The sequence below is a fragment of the Olea europaea genome, chromosome 1 (genome assembly GCF_002742605.1).
Source record: "Olea europaea var. sylvestris chromosome 1, O_europaea_v1, whole genome shotgun sequence".
Taxonomy (NCBI): Eukaryota; Viridiplantae; Streptophyta; class Magnoliopsida; order Lamiales; family Oleaceae; genus Olea; species Olea europaea.
The window spans coordinates 19,293,057-19,320,504 of NC_036237.1; the positions used below are offsets into that span (position 1 = coordinate 19,293,057).

Genomic DNA, 27,448 nt, shown 5'->3' on the forward strand with positions numbered 1-27,448 from the left:
TGCCACGAGAAGGATGTTCTATTTCAAAAACTTGGGGATTAGGGCTACACAAAAAAATCGGAAAATTGCAAACCGAATCGAAAATGTTGAGTTGAAATCATTGGTTCGGGTCCACGTGGACTCGTGGTTTATTTTCCCTCAAACTGAACCAAACCGTTTCAAGATGGTTTGGTTTAGGTATAGGTTTTAATTTTCAAGAACTATACAAAATTTAACTGAACCATTTTTTAAATTGTTTAATTAAAAAACTATATTTATTAACTTAAAAATTTTACAGTTTTCACTTTTCAAAAAGAATACCAATTTAACAATACAAATTATAACCTACCTATTGAAATAATCATAGAAAGTAAATTAGGTTCATCATTATTAACCTATGATTTAACAGGTTCATAAGACATGTCCTTACCCGATTTTTAAACTAAACTAAAATTATTCCAAAATCATATGAAATGAGAAAAAAGCATATATATTTAACAATTCAAATCATAATTCTACAAAACTATGTCAACAAATCACATTCAAAGTTTCAGAAACCATAACATAAACTCTCAATTTTCCTAACATTTGACGCTTATCAGTTACTACTGAATGAATCGCCAGTTGCTTTGCCTATTAGTCTACTAATTTCTATCTGAATCGCCTATTTCTCTCTTTTCTTTCAGTGAGTCTTATATTCTTATTCAAGCCATTTTTCCATTGTTCTTTTTCTTTTTGAACTTATTATATACTTATAAGTTGTGGTTTGGATAGAAAAATGATTGTTTGTGTGTTTAGATTATTAATGAACTTGTTTGTTATTCGGAAACAACGAAGGACAGAACGTATTGATTGTGTGAAAATGTTAAAGTTCTCTAAATAGTACTACTACCTTCTACTTTCATAAAATAGTTAGAGGATGAAATTTGTCAATTCCCAATAAGTCGAAACTCTATAAATCTCTGTACATCTAAGCATATCACCTTTAATCCTTATTTAACATCTCACCAGCAAAACGAAAAGAGTTTTAACCAAGCTATAATAATAGAATGTAACTCTACATTTACCAACCGCTATATAACAATATGAATGTCAAACAAGAAAAGGTAAAAGTGAAGAATATGTATTTGTTCTATTAAAATCTTTTAGCAACCAATTTTAAAAATAATTTATTCATGGGTTTCATGGTAAATATGAAATAATTTAACATTTAACATTATTAATTCTCGTTTAAACTTATATTTAACATATGTTAAATACATTACTATAATGTAGAAAGACAAATCGCAGATTAAAATCGAACCAGACCGCAATTTATGGTTTGGTTCGAAAAATAAAATGGTTTGATTTGGTTTGAAAAAAAATTTAAACTGCATAAAATGTTTTGAGTTGAAAATATAGCACAAACCGTCCAAATCGAACCGCATTCACTCCTACTGGGGATGAAGAATTTCAATTCTTTGGAATAAGAATTGGGACTTATCCCGATTAGTGTTGTAATTAAAGTGAAAAAGATGTTGAAAAAGAATACATATCAAGGATTTTTATTGAATATTACTAGTAAACCTAATCCGAACGAAAAATGGAAGATGTACTAGTGATTAAGGAGTTTGTGGATATTTTTCCTAAAGATTTACCTAGTATATCACTAGATTGACAAGTAGAGTTCACAATTGACTTGACGCATGGGGTAACACCAATATCTAAGCCTCCTTACAGAATTACAGGAGTTGAAGATACAACTACAAGAACTATTGAATAAGGGTTTCATTCAACTTATTGTATCTTCATGGGGGGGGGCACTAGTATTGTTTGTTAATAAGAAAGACAGGTCAATGATAATGTGTATTGATTATTGAGATATTAATCATTTTACCATAAAAAATAAATACTCACTCTTAAGGATAGATGATCTTTTTGATCAATTGAGGGTTGCATAGGTGTTCCAAAAAATTAGATTTGAGATTAGGTTATCACAAACTCAAGATAAAGGATTGTGATATCCCTAAAATGGCCGTTAGAGCGCGGTATAGGCACTATAAGTTCATGGTGATGCCATTTGGGTTAACTAATGCACCACCTGTGCTTATGGATTTAATAAATCAAGTTTTTTTAATCCATATCTACATCAATTCGTTATAGTCTTCATCGATGAAATATTGGTATACTCAAGGGATAAACAACAATATGAAGAGTATTTAAGAGTGGTATTGAACACTCTTTGAAAGGAGAAGTTGTACTCAATGAAAATTTTTGCTAGATCGCATTGGCTTCTCGGTCATGTGGTTACTACACAAAGAATTGAAGTAGACCTAGCTAAAGTTGAAACTGTAACAAATTAGTCTAGACCGAACAATGCAATTACTTGGGCCTGGCCAACATTGATGATTTATTGAATTTTTTTCTAAAATAGTTGGTCCACTAACATAATTGACTAGAAAGGGAATAAAGTTCTAATGGTCACATAAGTGTTAAATTAATTTTCAAGAATTAAAACAAAGATTGGTTTCAATGCAAGTGTTGACAGTACCAGAAGGTTTAGAGAGACTTATTATATACAGTGATGCTCCTAAATAAGGTTTGGGATGTGTGTTGATGCAACATGAAAGGTTGTTGCCTATTCCTCTAGACAGTTAAAACTATTTTGTTAGATTTTGTATTGGCTATTTTGTGAACAAAAGGGTAAAATTGTAAATGCTCAAAAGTTTGGGGTCCATTTGTCAATTGTTAAAGGTTAGGGGTCATTGTGTACATGTGTAAAAGATGAGGGACTCAGTTGTAATTTTGGCAAAGTGTGCTAGGGTTCGAGCTATGAAGTAGGGCAAGATGTGTCGTCGAAGTTTCGCTAGCTGCTCGCCAAGTGGTCGCTCGAGCGACAAAAACAGAATGATCATCGCTTGCTTCTCGTCCCCACTTCGCTCGAGCGAAACAACGTCGCTCGCTTTTCGCTCGAGCGACAGTGTTACCCATAAAACCCTATTTTCTTTTTTTCGACATTTCAACTTGACCAAAAATATCCAAATACACATATATGAGAAAAATCGCACCGATTAGTGGTTGTGCTCTCAAGGTATTGAAATTGAAGAAAACTCTTATACACTTTGATTCTCTCATTCAACCCCATATTCGATTTAAGCAATTAAATGAAAATTATCAAATCAACATTTACCAAACACCACAACACAACCTTCTAGAGCTTTTGTTGATTCTTGGAGATCGAGGAAGGAGATCAGAGTCCCGATCATTACACAACAGACGGTTCTCTTGAATCCACTGGAGATAAACAAAATCAAGAGCCAGCAATTGGTGTAGCACGCAATCCAGGAGGGCTAGGTGCCTGGAGTTGGTGCAAGATCATGCATTCCAAGAAGGCCTTGAGGAAACTATGTTTAGAATGTCAGAAAAACCAGTGTAGGTTGAGTTTGTTTGATTGTAAGTTTCATTTTCGTTTATAGTGGATTCCTACTGGCTTGGACCCAAAGTTTTACCCACATTGGGATTTCTCTGTCATCAAACAATTGTGTTATTTATCTTTTTGCAATTAATTTTATGATCGAAATTCAAACATAGGATAGTAAAGCATGTGAACTGATCTGGACAAATTAATTTTTGTGACGTGTTGCAATTATTAATTGATTGAAAAAGAAAATTTCGTATAAACACCTTTTTACCCCCCTTCAGGTGTTGATTGGGTCGAACTACGATATTTTAAGTAGTATCAGAGCTAAAACTCGAGTCCTGACCCATTGTTGTCTAGATGAGTCAATCATTGTCTGTGTCTCCGTATTTTGACGGAAGCAACTATGCCTACTAGAAGGTTAGGACGCGTACTTTTCTTAAGTCCTTAGATGAACGTGATTGGGTGAGCGTACAAAATGGTTGGAAACCTCCTTCTAAAACTGTGTCATGTGTTGTCAATCTAACTGATATTTCACTTTGGACTAAGGAAGAATTAGCTGATTGCAATTGGAACAGCAAAGGACTTCATGCCTTGTTTATGTCAGTGTCCTTCGAAGAATTTAGGAGACTATCAATGTGTGAAACTGTTAAAGAGGTATGAGACATTCTAGAGACTATGCATGAGGGAACTAAAACTGTAAAAAATTCAAAATTGCAAATGCTAACCTCAAGGTTTGAAGAAATCAGGATGAAGGATGATGAATCTTTTGATGAGTTCTATGCCAAATTGAATGACATTGTTAACTCTAGTTTCAACCTAGGTGAGAGGATTCTCGAGCCCAAAATTGTGAGGAAGGTTCTTAGATCTTGCCCAAGAGATTTAGACCTAAAGTTACAGCTATTGAAGAAAACAAAGATCTGAATACAATTAAGATAGAAGAACTTGTAGGATCCTTTCAAACCTATGAACTCACCATTTCACAACTGAGGAAAAACAAGTCCATAGCCCTGAACACTGTTAGGGAAGGGGACTCAGAGTCATCTGACATGAAAACTCTTAGAGATGAGGAGATTGCCTACTTTGTGAAAAAATTTCAAAAAGTCTTAAAGGGCAAAAAATGGCCTCAAGAGAAAAGGAGAGGAGCCCCTAGTAAATTGCAAAGAGAGAAGGATGATAAATCAACTGCTGGGAACCCTGGTAAGAAATCTCAAGGGGTTAGGTGCCATGAGTGTCAGGGATTTGTGCACTATAGAAATGAATGTCTTAGCTTTAAGAAAAATCTAAAGAAGGGGAGTAGGAAGGCATTAACTGTGTCCTTGACTGGTGATGATTATAATTTAAGTGAACAAAGTGATTCCTCAAGCAGTGAGGAGGAAAAGGGCTATATGGCTTTTGTATCTACTTTCAAGAGCGAGTCAGACAAGGAGAGTGAGAAGGTTGAGGAGGAAGTAGAGAGTAACAAGTCCGGTGATGATTTGGAGGTTGAGGCAGATATACATGAGGCTTATCAACTTCTGTTTAAGGAAAGTCTCAAGATTAAAAAGGTAAATAAAGCCCTATTTAAGAAGGTAGACAAGCTTGAGAGAGAGAAGGAGAAAATCACCTATGATCTTCAAGTCTCATCTAAGAATCTCAGTGAGTTGAAGTGTGTCAATGAGAAATTAGAGGACATGGTCAAGATATTAACCTGTGAATTAGAGAAATCCAACACTCAACTACAATCATTTGTGAGTGGAACTAAGAAACTAGACGATCTGTTAGGAATGAACAAACCAGCTGGAAATAGGCAAGGTCTAGGATTTGTGAAGAGTGATAGCAATGTGTCTAGTTTATCAAAGACCACATTTGTCCCCGCTTCCAACAGATCTAATGTTTCAACAAATCCAGAATCCAAAGACAAAAATTTTAATGGATTGAAGGCCGCTAGAGCTCATAAGATTTCTACACCTAATTTTCATAATCAACACTCACATACATTTGAACCTAGAGTCATACCCACTTGTCATAACTATGGTGCCTTAGGCCACACGAGACCTAGGTGTCGAAAGTTAGCAAATAGAAATCAAAGTCAGGATATCCCTAGTCAAGTGAACTTCCTTTCAAATCAGATTAGTCACTTAACTGAGATTGTAACAAGGTTGACTAGGATCACCTCGGCCTCGAGAAAAGTTTGGGTAAAGAAATCTGATGTGGGTGAGTATACTGAGAATCTAAAATGTTTTGTTTGCTCATGTTGCATATAAGGCACAAAATACTTGCATGTGGTATCTTGATAGTGCATGTTCTAGACACATGTGTGGTAACAAGGCCTTATCCTCTACCTTTGATGACTGCAACGGTGTGTAGTTACCTTTGGGGACGGAGCTATAGCACCCATCCGAGGTAAAGGCTCCATCACCATTGTTGGACTTCCTACAATATCCAATGTACTTTATGTAGACGGCCTTAAGTCCGACTTATTGAGCATTAGTCAAATCTGTGATGCTGACTATGAAGTGAGTTTTGTCCAAAAGAGATGCACTGTTTATGACGCTTCTTGTGGTGTTGCTCTTGAAGGTGTTAGAACATCTGATAATTATTATGGAGTTCTTCCAAACTCAAACTATGTATGCAGTAGTGCTAATGTCTGAACTTTGGCATCAAAGGCTCGGTCATGTTAACTACAGAAGTCTGTCTAAATTGGTTAAAAAGAAGATTGTCGATGGTTTACCTAAGATTGATCAAAGTGAGAATGTTGTGTGCAAGCCGCGTCAACAAGGAAAGCAACTCAAGATAAACCATAAGCGAACCTCGAAAATCTTGATGAATAGACCCCTAGAGCTTCTCCATATGGATTTAATGGGACCATCTAGGGTAGAGAGCCTAGGAGGTAAACGGTATATCCTGGTTGTGGTAGATGATTTTTTTGGATACACCTGGATTGATCTGTTAAGAGAAAAATCTGAGACAGGCGATCTGGTTAAGTCCTTATGCAAAAGACTCAAAGTTGAACAAAATTTTCCTATTTCTAGGGTTCGAAGTGATCATGGAAAAGAATTTGAAAACTTTGATTGAGAAAACTTCTGCTTGGAAGAGGGGATTAAGCATTAGTTCTCCTCACCAATTACTTCATAGCAAAATGGAGTTGTTGAGAGGAAGAATAGAGTGCTTCAAGAAATGGCTAGGGCCATGCTTCACGGCAAGGATCTAGCAATGCATTTCTAGGGTGAAGCTATTAACACTGCGTGCCACATAATAAATAGGGTATACTTGAAACCAAAATCAGACAAGACTCCCTATGAGATCTGGAAAGGCAAGAAGCCTACTGTTAAATACTTTCGAGAGTTTGGCAGCAAGTGTTACATTCTGAGGGATAGAGAAAATCTAGACAAGTTTGATTCCAAAAGTGATGATGGGATTTTTCTAGGATATTCTAAGAATAGTAGAGCATACCGAGTTCACAACTTGTGTACTCAGAGTGTCTTGGAATCTATAAATGTTGTTATTGATGATGCCTTTATTGAGGGGGAGAGTGCTGAAAATGGCGTTGACATAGAAGATCTAAGTGAAGATCAAGGAGACATTGCTGAAAATAAAGAGCAATCAATCCCAAAATCTCCACGCTCCTCAAAAAACATATCTGAGCAGGGTCTACCAAATTGGGATTAGTCTAAGCTTCCCAGAGAACCATTTTTTAGGGTCAAATCTAATCATCCTAAGGTTAACATCATTGGGGATTTGGATGAAGGAATGATGTTACGAAAGAGAGTTCTAAATAACCTAACATATACTAGCTATGTATCCTAGATTGAACCTAAGAAAGTAGATGAAGCCCTTAGAGATGAATGCTAGGTGAATGCCATGCATGAGGAGCTTAATCAATTCGTTCGAAATAATGTTTGGAATCTAGTTCCTAGGCTTGATAACTCTGATGTGATAGGTACTAAGTGGATTTTCAAGAACAAAATTGATGACCAAGATGCTATAACTAGAAATAAGGCTAGACTAGTTTCCCAGGGGTACACTCAGGTGGAAGGGGTAGATTTTGATGAGACTTTTGCCCCAGTTGCTCGTCTTGAATCCATTCGTATCCTTCTTGCAGTTGCATGTAACTTTGGATTCAAGCTATATCAAATGGATGTCAAGAGTGCATTCTTGAATGGAATACTCTAAAAAGAGGCGTATGTTGAACAGCCGAAAGGATTCATTCACCCTAAGTTTCCTCATGATGTCTACAAACTAAATAAAGCACTGTATGGTCTGAAACAAGCTCCTAGAGCTTGGTATGACAGACTTACCACTTACCTCATTGAGCATGGGTTCTCACAAGGTGGTACTGACAGAACTTTATTCATTAGACATATTGAAGAAACCATCACTGTCGCTCAGATCTATGTCGATGACATCATATTTGGCTCTCCCATTGACTCCTTTGCTCTTGAATTTGCTGAATGCATGAAACAAAAATTTGAAATGAGCATGGTTGGGGAGCTAAGTTACTTCCTTGATCTTCAAGTAAAGCAAACTGATTTTGGGCTATTTATCTCTCAATCAAAATATGCTAAAGACCTTGTGAAGAGATTTGGCTTGGATAGTAAGAAACACACAAGGACACCTATGAGCACAAATGTTAAGTTAGGACATTATCCTACAAGTAAGAGTGTTGATCAGACTGTGTATAGGAGCATGATAGGCAGTTTACTATATCTTACAGCCAGTAGACCTGACATAGTGTTTAGTGTTGGCATATGTGCTAGATTTCAAGCTGATCCTAAGGAGTCCCATCTAAGTGCAATGAGGCACATTATTAGATATGTCAATGGGATAGTAGATCATATGATCTTGTTTTCCAGATAGTCCAATCTAGAACTAGCCGGCTATTCTGATACCGATTGGGCCGAAAATGCTGACGATAGAAAAAGTACATCGGGTGGATGTTTCTATGTTGGTTCTAATCTTGTCTCATGGATAAGTAAGAAACAAAACTCAGTCTCCTTGTCCACAGCCGAGACATAATACATTGTAGCTGGTAGCTGTTGCACTCAGCTGCTTTCGATAAAACAAATGCTGAGTGACTATGTGACAAATCAGGGTACTATGACTGTTTTCTATGACAATACTAGTGCTATCAAGATATCAAAAAATCCGGTCCAGCATTCTAGGACCAAACACATTTACATTCGCTATCACTTTATTCAAGAGCTAGTTGAGTCCAATGTGCTATCTCTTGAACACATCTTTACTGAAAATCAACTTGTCGATCTGTTCACTAAACCTCTAGATGGTTTTCGATTCGAGTCACTTAGGAAGGCTGTTGGCATCTGTGTTCCTCCCTGATCATCTTCATAGATGCATGTGCATTCTTTTTTGCATTTATTACATTACCTATGTGTGTTCATTTGCATCTGTCTTTCTTTTTTTTATAAATAAACAAAAAAATAAAATAAAAAACAATAAAAATAAAATAATAATAATAAAAAGGGGGGGATTGATCATCACATGTCTTTTTTGCATTGTAGTTGTTCCATCGGAGTTGCAATTTGAAATCAAATGTGCATTCTAGACATGATTAGTTTCTAATTCCCATCACTTATCCTAAGTCTGTATGGAGTACTTAGTATATGTCACTTCATATTATATTTGCACAACACACACTAGGACCATGTGAGTGAGTCTTGACCACATGTGTGAGACTTGTGATGACTATCATCTGTCGTTGAGTAGACATTGGATTTGAATTGATCTTGGACTAGATGACCTAACTTCTGGTGTACCCCCGAGTGTTTCCACGGAGTATTTATTATATCACATCTTATACCTATCTTGGGAGCTTAGATGACTCGAGCAATTAATTTTGAGGTGTTTCTCATAACCTGGTGCCCTAAAGCCAACTGGTTTAAGAGTCACCGACCCAATGCTCGTTGAAGGGGTCTTCTTAGTAGCTTAATGGAGATGGAATTACACGTAAGATAACGAAAAAAAACACATTTTGAGGTCCTTAATGACAGGGGAAGAAAGAACAGTTTTACACCATATTTTAATGAAGTATAGGTCCTAGTGGCATTGGATTTGACCTTCAAACATCTAAGTGTTGACTCCTACGTCTGTGATTTGGCTGTCTCTTCTCACAAATTTAAGGTTTTGAGTCTTACTTGCTTGGAATGAGTGACACATTTCACAAGGGGTTACATATACAATTTACTCCATCTGTATTTGGTCCCGGTGTGTGGGAAAACATTTTCTAATCCTGTGCATGCCGTATTTGTGATCTATTGCCTTTGATTGGACCAACTGCCTCTACATTGTTCGTGTATTTTAAATTTAAATACAAAAAAAATATATAGGGGTCTAAATTCAAATTTCTGAAAAATGTGCTATTTTTGAAAATTTTTAAAGTGCTGTTACTTTGCAAAGTTTTAAACCTGGGCCTAACTTTTCAAATTTTCAAGTTTAGGTGCTATTTTTGTCATTTTCCCGTCTCTGGGAGCTCATTCGAGCGACAGAAGCAATGCTTTTGTCGCTTGCTGTTATCTTGAGTGACAGTGAGACTTTTAATTTTCTCGCGACGGTTCCAGTTCATTTTTTTTTTCATTTCTTCCCATCTCTTTCTCGCATTCTCTCTCAAATCGACACTCTTTGGTCGATTTTCCCTTGCTCTCTTACGTGTGGAGCTTCCATTCCTCTTCCTTGTGTGCATTCCTTGGTGATTCATTCCTCCCATTTGGTAAGTGATTTAATTTCCCATTGGTTTGTTGGTTGTTTTTTTGTTTTTCTCTTTGCCATTTAGTTACTTTAGGCTTAGGTTTTTTTTTTTTTGGTATGCTGGGTAGATGATGTTGTTATGGTTTATTGGGTGTCTATTGCATTATTGCATTTGTAGCTTATCTTTCTTGTGCCTACATTGTGTTCGATGAAATGTCTCCTCACCATAACCTTGCTTCTCTTGCCCATTGTGTGCCATTCCTCACATGTGATTGGTGTCTTAGGTACTAAAAATGTGAGTTAATTATTTATTTGATCTTATTTCCAATAATGTGATGTGCACACTTCTCCTATTAAGTGATCAAACTTCACACCAATCACCTACCAAATCGGTGCTTACACTTCTCCGTTATTGCATGTACTACGTTTGGAGGGTTGTTTGAAATATGACTCATCAATTATTAATAGATATTGGAAGTTTTTATGTGTGTCAAAATCTCATCTTGATCTTGTTTATGTCTAGTTCACGTCACTTCTATCTTGGTCATAGTCCTCGGGCTTGTGCGTGATTGCACTAGGGCTTGTATGGTCATGTGTCTCCATCACGTCATTTTCCTTGCGGATTGATTTATCTTCTACATCTCGCATTGAAGATGGCACCCAAGAGGGCTAGGACCACAACTCAGCCTGGTAGTGGATCGGGTTCGTTTAGCCGTTCTCAGTTCATTTCCTCTACTGTTCCTGTTGACTCCACTATCGCACTTATAGGTCAAATGTCGATTCTCATTGAGCAGCAGGCCCGCATGATGGCTGACATTACTCAGTTACGAGCTGCTTCTAAGCGTTATATTGTGGAGTTTGCTACATTGCGAGGGGCTATTGCTCTTGTTCAGCGCGGTATTCGGTGGATGCACGAGCACTGTGATTATGAGTCTGACGTTGAGGATTTTGAGGACGTGGATGGTGAAGATGATGGTCCTACTTAGTTGCTTGGAGTTCCCCTTGCCATTTGTGGCAAAAAGGGGGAGTGGTTGTTAATTTTTGGGATTTATAATGATAAAGTACTTTGAAAATGTACTATTGATATTTTTAGCTGGATTATCTATTGATGTTTTGCACTATTGATGTACATTTTTGGTGGTTTGACTTACATTGATATTATCTCTTAATCTAGCATATTGGTACAATGTTATGGCTGTTCATGACTTTTTATCTTTTATGTTTACTTATATTTCTGTTTCTCGTGCCTTTACACTGGGTATGTGAGTTGTGATTTCAGGAGACAGGTTGAAAGATGACAAGGCAACAGTGAGTTGAGTTAGTGTATTGGATTGTCATTGTAGTTTATGTTGCTGTAATTTGGTTTTGTCACAGAATGTCAAAGGGGGAGTTTGTTAGATTTTGTGTTGGCTATTCTGTGAACAAAAGAGTAAAATTGTAAATGTTCAAAAGTTTGGGGTCCATTTGTCAATTATTAAAGGTTAGGGGTCATTGTGTACATGTGTGAAAGATGAGGGACTTAGTTGTAATTTGGGCAAAGTGTGCTAGGGTTCGAGCTTTGAAGTAGGGCAAGATGTGTCATCAAAGTTTCGCTAGCTGCTTGCCAAGTGGTAGCTCGAGCGACAAAAACATATGGTCGTCGCTCGCTTCTTGCCCCCACTTCGCTCGAGTGAAACAACGTCGCTCGCTTTTCACTTGAGCAATAGTGTTACCCATAAAACCCTATTTTCCATTTTTCAACATCTCAACCCGACCAAAAATATCCAAATACACATATATGAGAAAAATCGCCCCGATTAGTGATTGTACTCTCAAGGTATTGAAATTGAAGAAAACTCTTATACACTTTGATTCTCTCATTCAAACCCATATTTGATTTGAGCAATTACATGAAAAATATCAAATCAAAATTCACCAAACACCACAACACAACCTTTTAGAGCTTTTGTTATTTCTTGGAGATCAAGGAAGGAGATTGGAGTCCCGATCATTAGAGAACAGACAGTTCTCTTAAATCCACTGGAGATAAACAAAATTAAGAGGTGGGAATTGGTATAGCACGCAATCCAGGAGGGCTAGGTGCCGGGAGTTGGTGCAGGATCACGCATTCTAGGAAGGCCTTGAGCAAACTATGTTTAGGATGTCAGAAAAATCAGTGTAGGTTGAGTCTGGCTGATTGTAAGTTTCATTTCGTTTATAGTGGATTCCCACTGGCTTGGGCCCGGAGTTTTACTCACATTGGGGTTTCTCCGTCATCAAACAATTGTGTAATTTATCTTTATGCAATTAATTTATGATCGAAATTCAAACATAGGATAGTAAAGCATGTGAACTGATCTGGACAAATTAATTTTTGTGACCTATTGCAATTATTAATTGATCGAAAAAGAAAATTCCGCATAAACACATATTCACCATCATCTAGGTGTTGATTGGGTCGAACTACGATATTTCATATTTGAACATAATTATCCAACACATGACTTAGAACTTGCGGTGGTAGTTCATGCCCTAAAAATATGGTTCACTATTTCTATGGTGGTAAATGTGAGATATACACCGATCACAAAAGTTTCAAATACTACTTCACTTAAAAGAGTTAAATATGAGACAGTGAAGATGGTTTGAATTGGTCAAAGATTATAACTGCACCATTCTTTACCGTTCAGGCAAACCAATGTAGTTGTTGATGCTCTTAGTAGAAAAATAGCTGGAAGTTTGACAGTTCCGACCACACAAGAATAGTTAGTCAAGGAATTTGTAAATTTGAGGCTAGAGGTTGATGCACCTTCTGTATAGAATTCAACCATTGTTCTAGCTCTAATGGTTCAACCCACTCTTAGAGAACGGATTAGAGAAGCCTAAAAGAATGACCTATTCTTGTGTAAAATCATGGCTGGAGTTGTGACAGATAAGCGAAAAGGATTTGCAACATTGATGATAAGGTACTTTATATAAAGGCAGATTATGTGTTCCTAAAGATGAGGGGTTAAGGAAATAAATTCTCAAAACAGCACACTCCACCCCTTATGCAGCATATCTAGTGTTGGGAATTTATTTATCATGCACAACTAAAAATAAAATAGATTTCAATTCCCAGCAAAGATATACTTTGTGTCTAGGTAGAAATTGTGAAATTATACCTTTTCTAGATCTGTAAACTTCTCTGCTTTCTTTTGTTCTAGCAACTGTGATCTACAACTCACAGCTACTAAATTGTCCAGCCTCCAATGAAATTTCACACAGCGAACAAGATTTTAGTGAATGAGAGTTTTCTCCTCTTGCGCTAGCAAGCAAATAAAATTGTCTACAAATTCCAAACCCTAGCCACTTATTTATATTAGTCCAAACGGGCTTGGCCTATGTCCTAACCCGGTCCAATATTTAACTAACCCAATTAATTAAATCCGGTTCATGAACTAATCAATCTCATTAATTAATTCGAGTCTGTAAATAAGCAATCCAATTAATTAATTTATCAAACGCTTATTAAATTAATTAATTGACAAATCACAATTTTCACGTTCTCCTTTTGTATGCGATCCAGCAGGCTCACGATGCCTAACAACGTGAATTATTATTTTGATATAATCAAAATTGATAAATTAAAACACTTTTTTAATTTATCACCAATTCACATTCGTCTTCCCAAATTGACGTCTAACAACATGTCAGGGCAATACACGTGACATGAAATATCAAGTGTTATGACAAAACCAAACTTTTCGTTTACTTACTGTGAAACTATAATCCTTTTGTCAATATGATCCGATTACTTTTGAGATATGGAAGCGTGTCAATCCCGATTATCAAATCCTAAATAACAAATTTCACATGAAAATAAACACTAAAATAACGCTAAAAATAAAAATCTTAGTCATGTTACTCCAAATTTATTTTTATTAAATCTCATAATTTCTGGCACACGACTGCATCACATCGTTCGCTAACCAATGATCTGTTCTAATCTGTGAGGAGTAGGGAAAATGGTGAGTACATGGGAATATTCAGTAGGGTACGAAAAATTATGGTGCAATCCTGAATAAAAATATTTAAATACATCCGTTATAGTATCTTTAGACACCGGTAAGAGCTCGATAAATATCATATCTTTGGTACTAGATAGCCAAAATATATATATCATATCATATCATATCATATCTTTAAACTTTCTTAAGTATAATAATTCAACAACATGCAATAAATAATTTAAACGGGATAAAAGCCACAGCACCTCGTTACCTACCTTGTTAGATCAATCGAGTTTTGGAAAAACAAAACCAAAATCACATTCCAACTTTATTTTTAGCCCGCTATCGTATTTATAAAGATTATATAGTATGGTGAAAGAAAATCGGACTTTTTCTATGTTGAAAACGGTTTTATATATGTATCCCTTTTTAACCATTCACATGGGGTTGTCATCATTTAGAATTAGGGAACCAAAATTCATCCAAATACTATACAAATAACCAACTCTTTTTTTTTTTGGTTAAACTTTAATAACTTGGGGCAGAGATATCTGAATCAACTTTTTCTTGAAACTAAAATAGATAATTAAGCATGAGCTACAATAAGCCCCATATTGATATGCTAAATATCGCTCTAACAAAATCTAATTATTTGGCCATAATAATATTGAGTTTAATATATTACTCTTTAGCCCCTCAACTTTGAAAATATAAAAATATAGCAAATAGTAAAAATATTTTTCCTTTAAATTTTCGAGGCGTTACAATCTCCCCTCCTTAAAAAAAATTTTCCTCAAAATTTTTTTTGGCTAATCGAGGAGTTCTACATACTTTGTCTTAAACTCATCCAAAAAATAATATCATCCATATCAATCTATTATGATCATCATATCATGTTTATATTCTTATTATTAAGACAAAACGTACTTCATGCTTGCATATACCGGTAAAGGAATCATGTTTTACTTGAAATATATATCATAATTTAGCAAGAGAAATATGTGTGTCATCAAATCTATAAGGAGGTAAATAGAAAATATAAAGTTACACAAAAGATTTGAGTAGTCATTTACTTCCTTACCCCATTACCATACCTTAGAGTCGTCGAAGTGAGGTTGATTGGTTGTCGTTGAGTGTCAAAATTTCTTGAATTCTTATATATTTAAGAACTTAATGTATAAAGTAAAAAAAGTTCTTTAATGTGTGTTCTGGAATTTTTTTTCCGTAATTAAATAGTTATTATATTATATATTGTGCCCCAAAAATTTTAAATAAAAATTAGTATCTTATGCATTTAAGGGGGTTAATAATTTAGTAAATTTTCACAAATTGAAAAAGAAAAAAGAAAAAAAGAGAACAACTAGTAACTAATTAAGTTAGTGATCTAAACATAAAACTTATTCTAAGGAAAGTATTTCTAAAAGAAATTATTTTTACAAATATATATACATAGACGCACGCATATATAAATCATTTAAACAATCACCTTTTTTTTTACCATTTATAAAATTTGTCCCCGTCACTATTCACAATTTTTTTTTTCAAAACCCGTTTTATTATTAACTCAATTTCCCCCCTCTTTACACTTAATTCTTTTAATTTATTTATTTTTCACAACTCATATTTTGAAAATACATATGGATCTACAGAAAATTAAACCAAAGCTTTTGATGCCAAACTAATATGACCCAAATTTTAACAATTTAGATCGTTACTAAAAGTTTCATTCCACAATTAAATAAATTATTCACACATCCTAACATGAAAATTTTTAGTTACATTAATAAAAAAATATAATAAAATATATATGAAACATAATCAATTGAAAAATGTCACAAATCCTAAATAACAAATTTCATATGGAAATAAAAACTAAAATAACGCTGAAAATAAAAGTCCACAGTCATATTACTTCGAATTTATTTTTATTGAATCCCATAATTTCTAGCATCATGACTGCACCGCAACATCTACCAACCAACGATCCTTCTAATCGTTGAGGAATAGGGAAAATGGTGAGTACATGAGAATATTCAGTACGGCACAAAAATTATGGTAAATATTAAATACATGTAACAAAAAATCATACCATCATCATATTTTTAGAAATCGGTAAGAGCTCAGTAAACATCGTATCTTTGGTACCGGATGACCACAATATACATATCATATCATATCTTTAAACTTTCATAAGTATAATAATTCAACAACATGAAATAAATAATTTAAACGGGATAAAAGTCACAACTCCAAGTGTAATACATTAAACAAAAAAAATGAAAAAGAAAAGTAAACAAAAAAAGATTTAAAAAGAAAAAGACAAAAACGGTAGACGGCAAACCAACCCATTTCCAATGTTTAGATATATATGTAATCCAATCTTTAATAATACACACATATCACACTTTACACACACCAAAACGAAAAAACAAAAAAAAACGTACCAGAGAAGAAAAAGAGAGAGAAAGAGGAAGGAAAAAGAGGAAAAGAAAAAAAGAAAAAGAGGAAGAAAAAGAAGAAAAAAAAAAGAAAAAATTCGCCAACGTGTTAGGAATTAAGTGCTCTATCCTATTAGGCTTGAATTTTTCAATTTTGAAAGGTAAGTAAAAAGTTACTTATTGTTAAGTATGTTTGATTCTATAATTGTTAGATTGTTATGTTAAATTTAATTTTATTGAAGGGGTTAAGTGTAATAAACTATGAAATTGAGTAAAATGAAAGAAAAACTAGTTTTAGTTATTAAAGAGATTGTAGAAATCGCCTAAACGTGAAATAATTATGTTTGGGTATAACATATTTAATTATTGAAATTACTTAAATTAGTTAATTGTTGATTTAAAAATTATATTATATTTCAGGCGGCGATACGGATATCGGGACAGCGTACCAATCAAATTGATTTTGGCGTACATAGTTCCGTGAGTGGCAAAATATAAATATTTTTAAAATATTTATAAATTAAGTATATTGTCAAAATATGTATAATTATGTGTTCGAATTACATGGTTATTATGGAAATCTCTTTCATTTTGATATATGTGGAATATCAAAAATTATTTATGGCATATTTGTGACTTGGTATGTAAGACATGTGATATTAAGATTTGTTTGGCATGTGAGACATGCAATATTGAGATCGGCCAGAAAAGTACCCATGATTATATACTTCTTCTAGTTCACAGAGGGGACTTGGCCCTGTTCTATCCTACACGGAGAGTCTTGACCTGACATTGGTCTTGATCGTGTATTTATAGTTCACAGAGGGGCATTGGCCATGTTTTAGAATTGATTATGAGAGGTCTTTGAGACCGACTTTCGCTCACGGAGGGGGCCAAAGGCCTGTGGCGAAAGTTTTTAGCCCGAGAGACGGATTACATATTTCAATCAGAGGGTACATTTTTGGTGAATTTTTCAGTATGTTTAATGTGATGAGATTATAGCATTGTTATCAGCTGATGTTATATCATGATTTTAAGATGCTATTTTTATGACCTTATGTGAATATTTCACTTTTTTGCTATAATTACATGATGGTAGCTTATGAATTATTAAATGATATAAATTTGATTTTCAATAAAAATGCATAAATTGAAAAAGTATATTGATCTTGAACTTCTCGACTCACTGAGCTATTAACTCATATATTTTTCCACATTTTTCCTTATCAGGCAGCAGTTGAGAATCTGGGCATCTTTTGGAGTTGAGCCTTGATTTTAGAGCCAGAGCCACACGACAGAGTTTGTTAGTATGACTCACTTCATAGAACATGTAGTCAGTGTTTTGAAATGCATGTTCATGTCTAGATGTGATTTTACATCACTTGTAGATAGTTATGTGGCTCACTATGTATTATGTATCCATATGTATAGTTCACTGTATTTCTTTGTAAAAGTGGAGATTTCGGCTTATCTTTATTGTACTGTGCTATAGTTTGGGATTTGTGTGAAATTGATCATAAGTCGGTTAGTTCTGTTTACAGGGGAGATAATGTCGAAATTTTGTTAAAAAAATGATGTATAAAAAGTTATATATTGTATTTGTAGTAGCCTTAATGGTGAGTCCCACTTTTAGTTGGTATCTATCATTGGCGCATGCCACGTCCGGATCTAGTGGTGTTACACGGGGCAGGGTGTGTCACCAAGTTACGCTACCTTATTAGATAATCGAATTTTTGGAAAAACAAAACCAAAATCACGTTCCAAATTTATTTTCATCCTGCTGCCGTGTTTATAAAGATTATATAGTATGGTGAAAGGAAACCGGACTTTTTCTTTGTGGAAAACGGTTGTATAAATGAATATATCACTACAACAAAAATTGCCTTTTGTAACGTTTTACCGTAAGTTGCAAACCTTGATGTTGCTGTAGAGTGGAGGATACGATAGCCAATTTTTCTCATTGTGAAATTTTTTTTTTTAGTGTTTTTTTGTGTTGCAAAAAACATTTTCACAGCATTTTTTTTCACGTTGTGAATAACCTTTTCGCAGCGTTTTTTCGCATTGTGAATATCTTTTGCAACATTTTTTCCGCATTGAAAATAATTTTTTTGCAACATTTTTTGAACATTGCAAATAACTTTTCTGCAACTTTTTTTGAGCATTATCTATGTTTTTGTCCTTATTTTTTGCAACTTTTTTTGAACGTTGCCATAGGTCATTTTACAATTTTTTTTTTCTGTTTGTACAGTGATTTCACAAGAATTACTTTAATCTAGACATTAATGCTATCTAATGCACCGAACGCGCCATATATCAAAATAAACAAATTATTATATTACCATTCAAACTAAAAAAAAACCAAATGTAACGATGTTCAGCGTGACATATGAAACCTTTACACACTTGTTTGAAAATATATCAACCAGTTATATTCTTACAAGGCAACGAGCTATAGAAAATGGAGGGGATGAAGCTCGCAGAACTTAAGAGTTCCAATGGCCAGATTCTGCAACTTCATTGATTGGAGAGTATTCCTTGCAGCAGATCTGATGGAGTCCTTTCTGTCAATCAGAGTGCCAAGGAACTGCAAAAAAGGCAACTTTAAGTGACTACTTCTGGAGCTACATCTTGCAAAGTTCACCTATTCATGCTTCAAATTTAAATCTAATCAATGTTTCCAGAAAAAAATAGTCAGCGTTACGGGCAACAAGGAATAAAAACTAGAAACAGAATTTCACAAATAATCTGGTGGATCAAAATACGAATTCAAAACTGATGCTAAAAAATAAAAAATTTAGGACCTCTGGTGCGAACTTTTGTGCATACAAAGTAAACTTACTTTAAAATTTTCTAAATTGATTCGAGTAAGTTTGACTACATTAGTTTCTACATTTGACCAAGATGCTAAACCACTATTCTTGGAAGCCGATGTAAGTGAATCAATCCATTCACTTTCATCAGCTCCTTCACACTCAGTGCACTCCAAATTCGAACAGAAGAAGATACCAAATTGGAACATGAGTAGGAAAAAAGCAACTCACTGGGCAAAAAGAAATCTGTCGACCCAAAATGTGAAGCATAACAGTAACAGATGACAAAAGCAATTCAAGAAAAAAAAATGGAAGTCCATAAGAACGTCGAACAAAAAATACATTGTTGAGACACTTCGATTAGAATAATATATATCGAAATGTTTCATAACCAGAATCTGATTTAGAGAGATCAGAAATTCACCCTACGTAAGAGCATTTCTTCCACCTTCAGATGGTCTGATATGGCCATATAGCGTATTGTCTCCAATGCTTGCAACCTCACAACCACTGAATCATCATTCAGCATATTAACTATTGATAAGTGCGTTTTACACACTTATTCGGCCCACAATACATGACTAATTGTTGATCAAAGTATTTGGATTATGACTTAATTTTGTAGGACTATATTCATTGCCGTACCTTTATTTTGTGGGGCCTGAAGTGAACTTCAGAATTCGGGCCCCTAAGTCAAGCAAGAAATCCATTTTTTATTGTCCGTTGTTCTCAATCATTAAATTTTTCAATGTTCGTTCATTCTCTTTTCTTTCTTGTTATTAAGGTATGTATCCATATCTCTAGTTTGGCTTCAAATTAATGCTTCTACTCTTTCTCTCTTCTTCTTTTCTTTCTTGTTATTAAGGTACGTATCCATATCTCTAGTTTGGTTTCGAACTAGTGCCTCTACTCTTTCTCTCTTCTTCTTTTTTGAGCTCCAAACTCATAGTTAGGAGCCATGATATTTGACTCAAGTCACTTAACAGCTAATACATACTAAATTGTAAAATTAGAACAAGAATTACACCAATCAACTCTCCTGGAGTTTCACAAAATGTTAATGAATCAATTAATGAAATGCAAGCAGTAACTTGAGTTTAGAAGATTATTTCATAGCAGTCAACAATACATACTAATAAATAAGCCTCCGTTTGGCCTTCATTAAATTAAATTTCATTTTTCTCTCTCCTATTATCAATCAAACAATCTTTTATAAAATAATATTACACTAAAACCAAAAATTTTTCCTTCTTTTCTACGACTCATTTTTCAAAAAAAAAAAAAAAATACCCTATTCCCCTCATTTTAATTTTAAAAAATGGAGGCCAAATAGGGTCTAAATAAATCTAAAATTCATAAAGTGAAGCAGAAAACAGTTTTCCACAAGCTCAAATAAAATTCTGTTTGTACATAACAAATCTTCCTAAATTAATTGCAACTTTTATTAATGCAAAACTACACAAACGGAAGGGGGGGAACATATCCAAATCATAATTATATCTTCGTTTCTCTTAACTTCAAAGATAATTAGATAAACGTGAAAAAAACATAACACATTAAGCTACCAAATGTATATTTTAAGTGAAAATCAACAACAGTTGCTCAACTAAACAATAAAATTGATAATTGAAATCCTCTTCGACTTGAAGTTCTGCCTGAAATTTTTCAACAAACTACGTAAACCCACCAAATATACCTTCAAATTTTCATTTCCAAGCAAAACCCAGAAAATAAAAGATTACTAATAACAAAAAAAGTAAAAGATAGCTAATAACAAGAAAAGGGAAAAGATTAACCCTTAAAAGTCAGAATAAAGTTACCTTGTTTCACATGGAAGAAATAGCTCCAAAACAAGAAATAAATGATTTTCTGATACATGAGCTAAAAAAAAAGATACCCACAAATCTAAAGACGGAAATGAGAAACAAAACTAATTGAAATTTGATTGCTAATGGAATAATCCACCGCCGTTCTCTGGTATTGATTATGATCCGTTTTGATTTCTCGGGGATTTTGCTATTTTGATAGATTCTGATTTGTTTTGATTTTTGCCCATATGAAGCATCACAATATTTTGGCCAAACTCTTATAAATGGCTTAGTGGGTTAAAAAAAGGAAAAAGCAAAATTTTGGGCCCCTTAAAAAGCTAGGCCTGAGTCGAAGGCCTCTTGGGCCTCTCTTCAAGTCCGGCTATGACTATATTGATGGAAATGGCGAAATTCAAGAGAAAAGAAAATAAAAATGGGGAAATCCAAAGTATGAGGACTAAATTACAACATTTCAATAATTGATTCGGACCACAAAATGAAGATTAAAGTTGTTGCTGGTTCATTTGGATGCAATTAAAAGTTAAAGGGTTGAAAATGCAAGAGAAAGGACTTGAAAGAATCAATAATCAAATTCGGGGGCTAAATGCAACATTCGGGAGTTTTTATAACTGAGCGACAGCCCAGTTGTTTAGAGTAGGCGATTGCCCAATGTAAAAAATCAATTACTGAGAAGAACGCTTTGGCCTGGGTGACTACCTGGGTTTTGTCTGGGTGACAGCTTAAGCCAATCGCGACGAAAAATTTCTGATTTCCTATACTAACTAAAATTCTTATGAAAACAAATCTTTGGAGGTATTTTACAACCCTAGGGCCATGCCTAAGCAAACATCACACATTATAACGCATTCATAAGGGTTTTTAGAGAGGGGAACAAGGCAAGAACGTAAAGATTTAAAGTGGTGATGTCTTTTCGTTATTATTTAGTTTGTTTTCTTCTTCCCATCATGTTAGACAAGATTTTTATGTCTTAGGAGATCGATGAACCTTGTAATATGATTCTTAATTCATTGTTTCATATTTTGACATTAAAATACGTTTGATTAATTTGAATGATTTATATGCATTTAGTTTCTTTCGAAATTAAGGGCCCGTAATTTTGTGAGTTTGGGTGACTTAATCTTGCATTCGAGAGAAGGGGAATAGGTTCGACGAGATATAAATCGTCGTAGAGTCCGATAGGGGATAGAGATATACCACTATACTTTGTGTGAATCTTTATGTGCTCACAAAACTACATGAATTTTTATATATTTGCACCCGTCATAGAGATAAAGATTAGTTGTATATGAGAATAGATTTAACATTATTCGAGAGAGAATGTTGGATAGATTTATGAGCATTGATTCTTCAATTTTTCATCATGTTGTCAATTCATGAAATTAGGATTAAATTGAACATTACTTAGGAATTCGTGATCCTGATGCGCTATACAATCACTTAATACATTAAATTGCGTTTTCATCACTTAATAGCATTTTATTTCATTTAAACATCAATTTGCATAATATTCATTGCATGCATAAATAATTGCATAATTAGCTTAGGTTAGGGAGTAAATAGGTTATAAAATCACTTGTTAAAATTTAGTTTCGGTTAAGGACTGGATAAATAACATTGAACTAAATCAATCACAATATTCAAAATTCTAAAATCCAATTTATTACTTGTTATGAATTGTTGACTTGCGAATTTAAATCGAAATATATTTTCATGAACAACTATTATAGCAAAGTACAACGTCAACCTGCATGACACCTTGTATTTACTTTTTTGAGCAACTTTTGTGCATTCTCTTGAAATAGAAAGCAAATATTTTAAGAGTAAAGCACCTATGAGTTAAAAGCTCAATGATAATTTGCCCTGCAACATGGAGAAAGCATATTACATGAAAAAAATTCTCCAAGCAAGATTCAAACACTTAATGCATAAAGAACAAACCACCGATAAACTAGTATAAAGTGTTAAAAACAAACCTGTCTAGAAGCCAAAATATTCCCTGTTGCAACAGCATTGATAAGCCTGCTAGTGCAACGAACCACAATGGCAGGAAGGCTCGGAGCAATATTGCTCCATGCATCATCACGAAATGCCCTCTACAAATCTGCAGTAAATGAAGCTTGCTCACTCACGACTTGATAGCCGTATTTTCCGTGGAAAAGAGAAAATTTACCACCATTTTCCAAGTTTTAGGTTGTTTGATAGGTTTAATTTTCCTAGCAACTCTTTTTCTCACGTTCCCTCACGTGACCCTCAATTCCACGAAAAGCTGGAATATCAATTCCCATGGTTTAGCTGGTTTTTCATTTTCCAGGCAATTGAAAGGAAAGCAACCCTTACACACCTAACCCTATTTCCCATTCTCTTTCTTCTCACACCACTCCCGCACCCCATTTCTCACACAGAACCGCCGTACTTGTGGAATACTGACGATGTCGACCCAAAAAATCTTCACATAATCCATACCAACAGTGCACGCTCTTTGATTCTGATCTCATCTCTCTGCCTCTCTCTATTTTTCCCTTTGAAATCTTGAATTCGGTATGTATATGCGTTATTTTTTGTTATGGAGTTCAAGATTTCTGATTTTTTTATTGATGATGCTTTTTAACAATATTATATGAATTTTCTGGCTGAAAATAAAGGGAAGATTCTTCTACTTCTTCACCGCCTACCCCGTATTTGTCATGATCTATTGAGGATAAAGATAGCTTTGTTTCAACAATTATGTGCTCATTTACGAACGCATGGCTTGGTTGACAATAGATCTATCAAAGTAGAGGAGCAAGTGGCTATATTTCTCAACACTATTGGACATGACCACCGTAATCGAACTAGAAGTTTTACGTTCTTCAGGTTTGGTCAAACAGTGAGTTACTATTTTCGTAGAGTTTTACAGGCTTGCCTTGGATTGTACAGAGATGTTGTGAACAATGCCACTATTCATAACTCACCATATGAGAAGGATAAAGTAAAGCCATGGTTCCAATATTTTTAGGCCAGGTGGTAATGTTTAACTTCCTTTGGTTTTCCTTCACTACCAGTATTCCTTTTGTAACCAAACTTTTTGGTTTTCATATCAGGATTCTGTGGGGGCAATTGATGGTACTCACATTTTTGCTAATGTCCCCATAGAGGAATAAGCAAGGTATCGCAATAGGAAGCAAATGATAACTCAAAATAGTTTGGTTGCTTGCACATTTGATATGAACTTGCCAGTTGGGAGGGATCTGCCCATATTGGTCGGTTGTTAAGGAGTGCAACTTTACGAGAAGGTCATAAGCTAACAATTCCTGTTGGTAAGATCTACATTTTGTTCGATAATTTATCTTTCACTTCTTTCAATAAATAACGACAACTTAACAATCATGTGTGGAATAGGTAAATATTATCTTGTCGGTGCCAAATTTCCATTGGTTCCGGGATTTCTTGCACCCTATCGTCGGACTCGGTACCATCGTAGAGATATTGAGGGACATCAGCCTGAAAGCAAGAAAGAGCTGTTTAATTTTCGGCATTCATGTCTATGAAATGTTGTGGAGAGGATTATTTGTTTGCTGAAAAAGATTCGCATATCTAAAGCATCAACCATACCACAACATTGAGACACAAGCAAGGATTGTCCTTGCCTGTTGTGCCATTCACAACTTCTTAAGGATTTATGATGCAGAGGATCTTTGTGATAAGGACTATTGTAGTATTGATGATGAGGTTAACACTGGACATGTTGATGCACCCGACGATGACACATCAAATGCTCCTATATCTATTACAGCAGAACCTGCATGGTGTAGTAATAGGGATACAATGGCTGATGACATGTGGGTCGCTTACCATCCAAGTCATGATGCGGAAATTGATTTCAATTGAATATGCTATGTTGTATTTTATTATTTGTGTTTCCCTGTAATAGGAGGATTGTCCTTACTAGTGTTGTTGTCACGTTCTAATGTCTCTTATGCACTTGCTTTCTTGTAACATTGTCTTCGATGCTTGTTATGTTGTTGATGCTATTGTAATGACTGAAACAACAATGAAATATTCTGATTTTGTTCTTCAAGCCTATCTATCATTCACTAGTGCAAATTGCAAGAAGTTGGAATCCACACTCATAAATAAATCAAAATTTAAATTGAAAGAGAGGACAACCCAGCTCTTACCAATAAATCATGAGCAACATTAATTTGAAGTTGGATACGGGATACCTTGGTGTTGGCTGATCATATTCTAGATGCTGCATACATTGAGTGTTTTAAATGGATAATAGATTTCTTGATTTCATTTTGTTTCTTATTTAAATTATTGACCTTTTTTCTGCTTTCAGGCGATTGCGTTGATGGCACAAAATCGAAGAAGCTCTCTTGGCCATTTTCGAGTTGCCAGACTGACCACCCCTTTAAACGGGAATGACATTGATTTCGGTACATTGCAAGTAGATCCTAATGCTAAGACTTGTCACATACGTTGGAGTGATGAAATGGATGGTTATATGATCAATTCACTTGTTGAACAAGTGTTGGTTGGGCACAAACGAAGTGACAATGGCCATACTTCATTTCAAGTGTCTAAGGCAATTGAGAGGCTTGTCAACGGATGTGGGGTCATGGTCTCAAAAAAGAATGTAAGAGTAAGGTTGAAGACTCTTAAAAAAGAGTATGCTGAAGTTCGCCAGTTGTCAAGTATGAGTGGTTTCGGGTTGGATCCCGAAACTGGACGCATTGTAGCCAATGTCGTTGCTTGGGACGATTTTATTAAGGTATGATAGTTTATATGTGTTTTCGACATTGATACTAATAGATGTGTATATATATATATATATATATATATATATATGTGTGTGTGTGTGTGTGTGTGTGTGTTTTGTGACAGTTACAATTCACCCACAAGGTTATTTCGCAGGGAAAGCCAGAATTTGGGAAGTGGGGGACCAAATGTTGTCTAAGATATAATGAGATGGAGACTATCTTCAGCAATGATGGTGCCACTGGAGATCACGCAGTGTCTGGCTTCGACCATTTTTTCCCAATGAATGGTATGCAATATATTTTTAGTACGATCATTTCATTGTACTCATGTATAAACTTTTGACAAGTTGCTAAATATTTATGTAGTAACTGACGAAAGTGTGAATGAGGTAGCTATGGAAAATGTGGAGATGGATCCTAGCCCAATTCTTGGTCGTAAACGTACCGCCGAAGAAGGGACCAACAGAGTCAAGCGTCGACGTATACAAACTGTAGATGAGAGTCCTATCGCCCTATCGAAGATTGTCGAATCATCTACAAAAGATTGCTCAAGCTATGGAAATGCAAACTGTGCTAGATACACTGAACCATGTCAACAGGTAGTTGATTCTAGAGAAGCTAGAAGCTATGAACCTAGACATGGATGACATCATGCAAGTCGTGAAAGCTTTTCGATCCGACGATGGTTTGGCTAAGGTATTTATGAATGTGACGAGTACCGCATACATGCGTTCTTTGGTGTTTGACAAGCTTGGTCGTGATCCGCCTCCACTACCTTAGATTGTACTTGACTTATGGTGTTAGTATGTATCAACAAGTATGTATTTGGAATGCTTAATCCACATTAGTACTTTGAATGTTTTTTGTAATGCACACATGTAATAACTAGTGTGTAATGTTTTGTATGTGTTGATGTGGATGTGTTTTATCAATTAGTGTGCAGTCATTTTTTGCTATGTTATGACAATGGTTTGGACTGCAACAACATGAGAAATATCTTATGTGGGTTCGTTGGGTTTGATATTTAGGTGCTGTGGTTTGGAATGCTTATAGATCATTTTGTGAATTTAAAAATACATGAATGCTTATAGATCATTTTGTGAATTTAACATTAGATAGCAGAATGTATTTGCATATGTTCATTGCATTTCATATTGGGCTTGGTTTGGAAAAATACTATATACGCGATTGCGTAAATTATTTTTTTTATGTAGGATAAATATTTAGAATTCTCAATATAATTTACATCATTTTTTAAAATAAAGTGTATGATGTAATTTTTTTTTTTTTTTTTTTACGTAGGACAAATATTTAGAACAATAAAAGTATGTTTTCATATAAGATGTCGTAAAAGGAAGAGAATCAGAAAGTAATTGGGGATTTGGAAGGAAAAATAACAGATTTTGACCTTGAAAATGATGCCCACCCAGCAAAGCTGGTGGCCACGACTTGTGTCGAAAAGAGTTTTTCGAATTGGGGTCATGGGCGCGATTATGATAACCGTAGCAAAAGTTATGGGCAAATTACAAAATATACATCTCGAAAAGCAAAAAAAAAAAAAAAATTATAGACACTCTACACTGCGCGGAGTGTTGAAC

The 27,448-nt window shown here is 34.8% G+C and overlaps 2 protein-coding genes across 2 annotated transcripts; both read left to right on the forward strand.

The window, feature by feature from the left end:
• Window positions 1–1,561: 1,561 nt before the first annotated feature.
• LOC111405526 lies at window positions 1,562–7,027 on the forward strand. The gene is made up of 10 exons (XM_023034460.1): window positions 1,562–1,619; window positions 1,699–1,810; window positions 1,920–2,085; window positions 2,208–2,309; window positions 3,195–3,411; window positions 4,277–5,572; window positions 5,726–5,874; window positions 5,936–6,337; window positions 6,494–6,557; window positions 6,645–7,027. The coding sequence occupies exons 1-10, from the start codon at window positions 1,562–1,564 to the stop codon at window positions 7,025–7,027; spliced, it is 2,949 nt and encodes a 982-aa protein (XP_022890228.1).
• A 16,698-nt stretch (window positions 7,028–23,725) lies between these two features.
• Window positions 23,726–26,497, forward strand: LOC111405537. Its single transcript, XM_023034479.1, has 8 exons — window positions 23,726–24,087; window positions 24,325–24,404; window positions 24,487–24,607; window positions 24,762–24,926; window positions 25,019–25,025; window positions 25,430–25,861; window positions 25,975–26,137; window positions 26,217–26,497. The coding sequence occupies exons 1-8, from the start codon at window positions 23,726–23,728 to the stop codon at window positions 26,495–26,497; spliced, it is 1,611 nt and encodes a 536-aa protein (XP_022890247.1).
• Window positions 26,498–27,448: the final 951 nt, after the last annotated feature.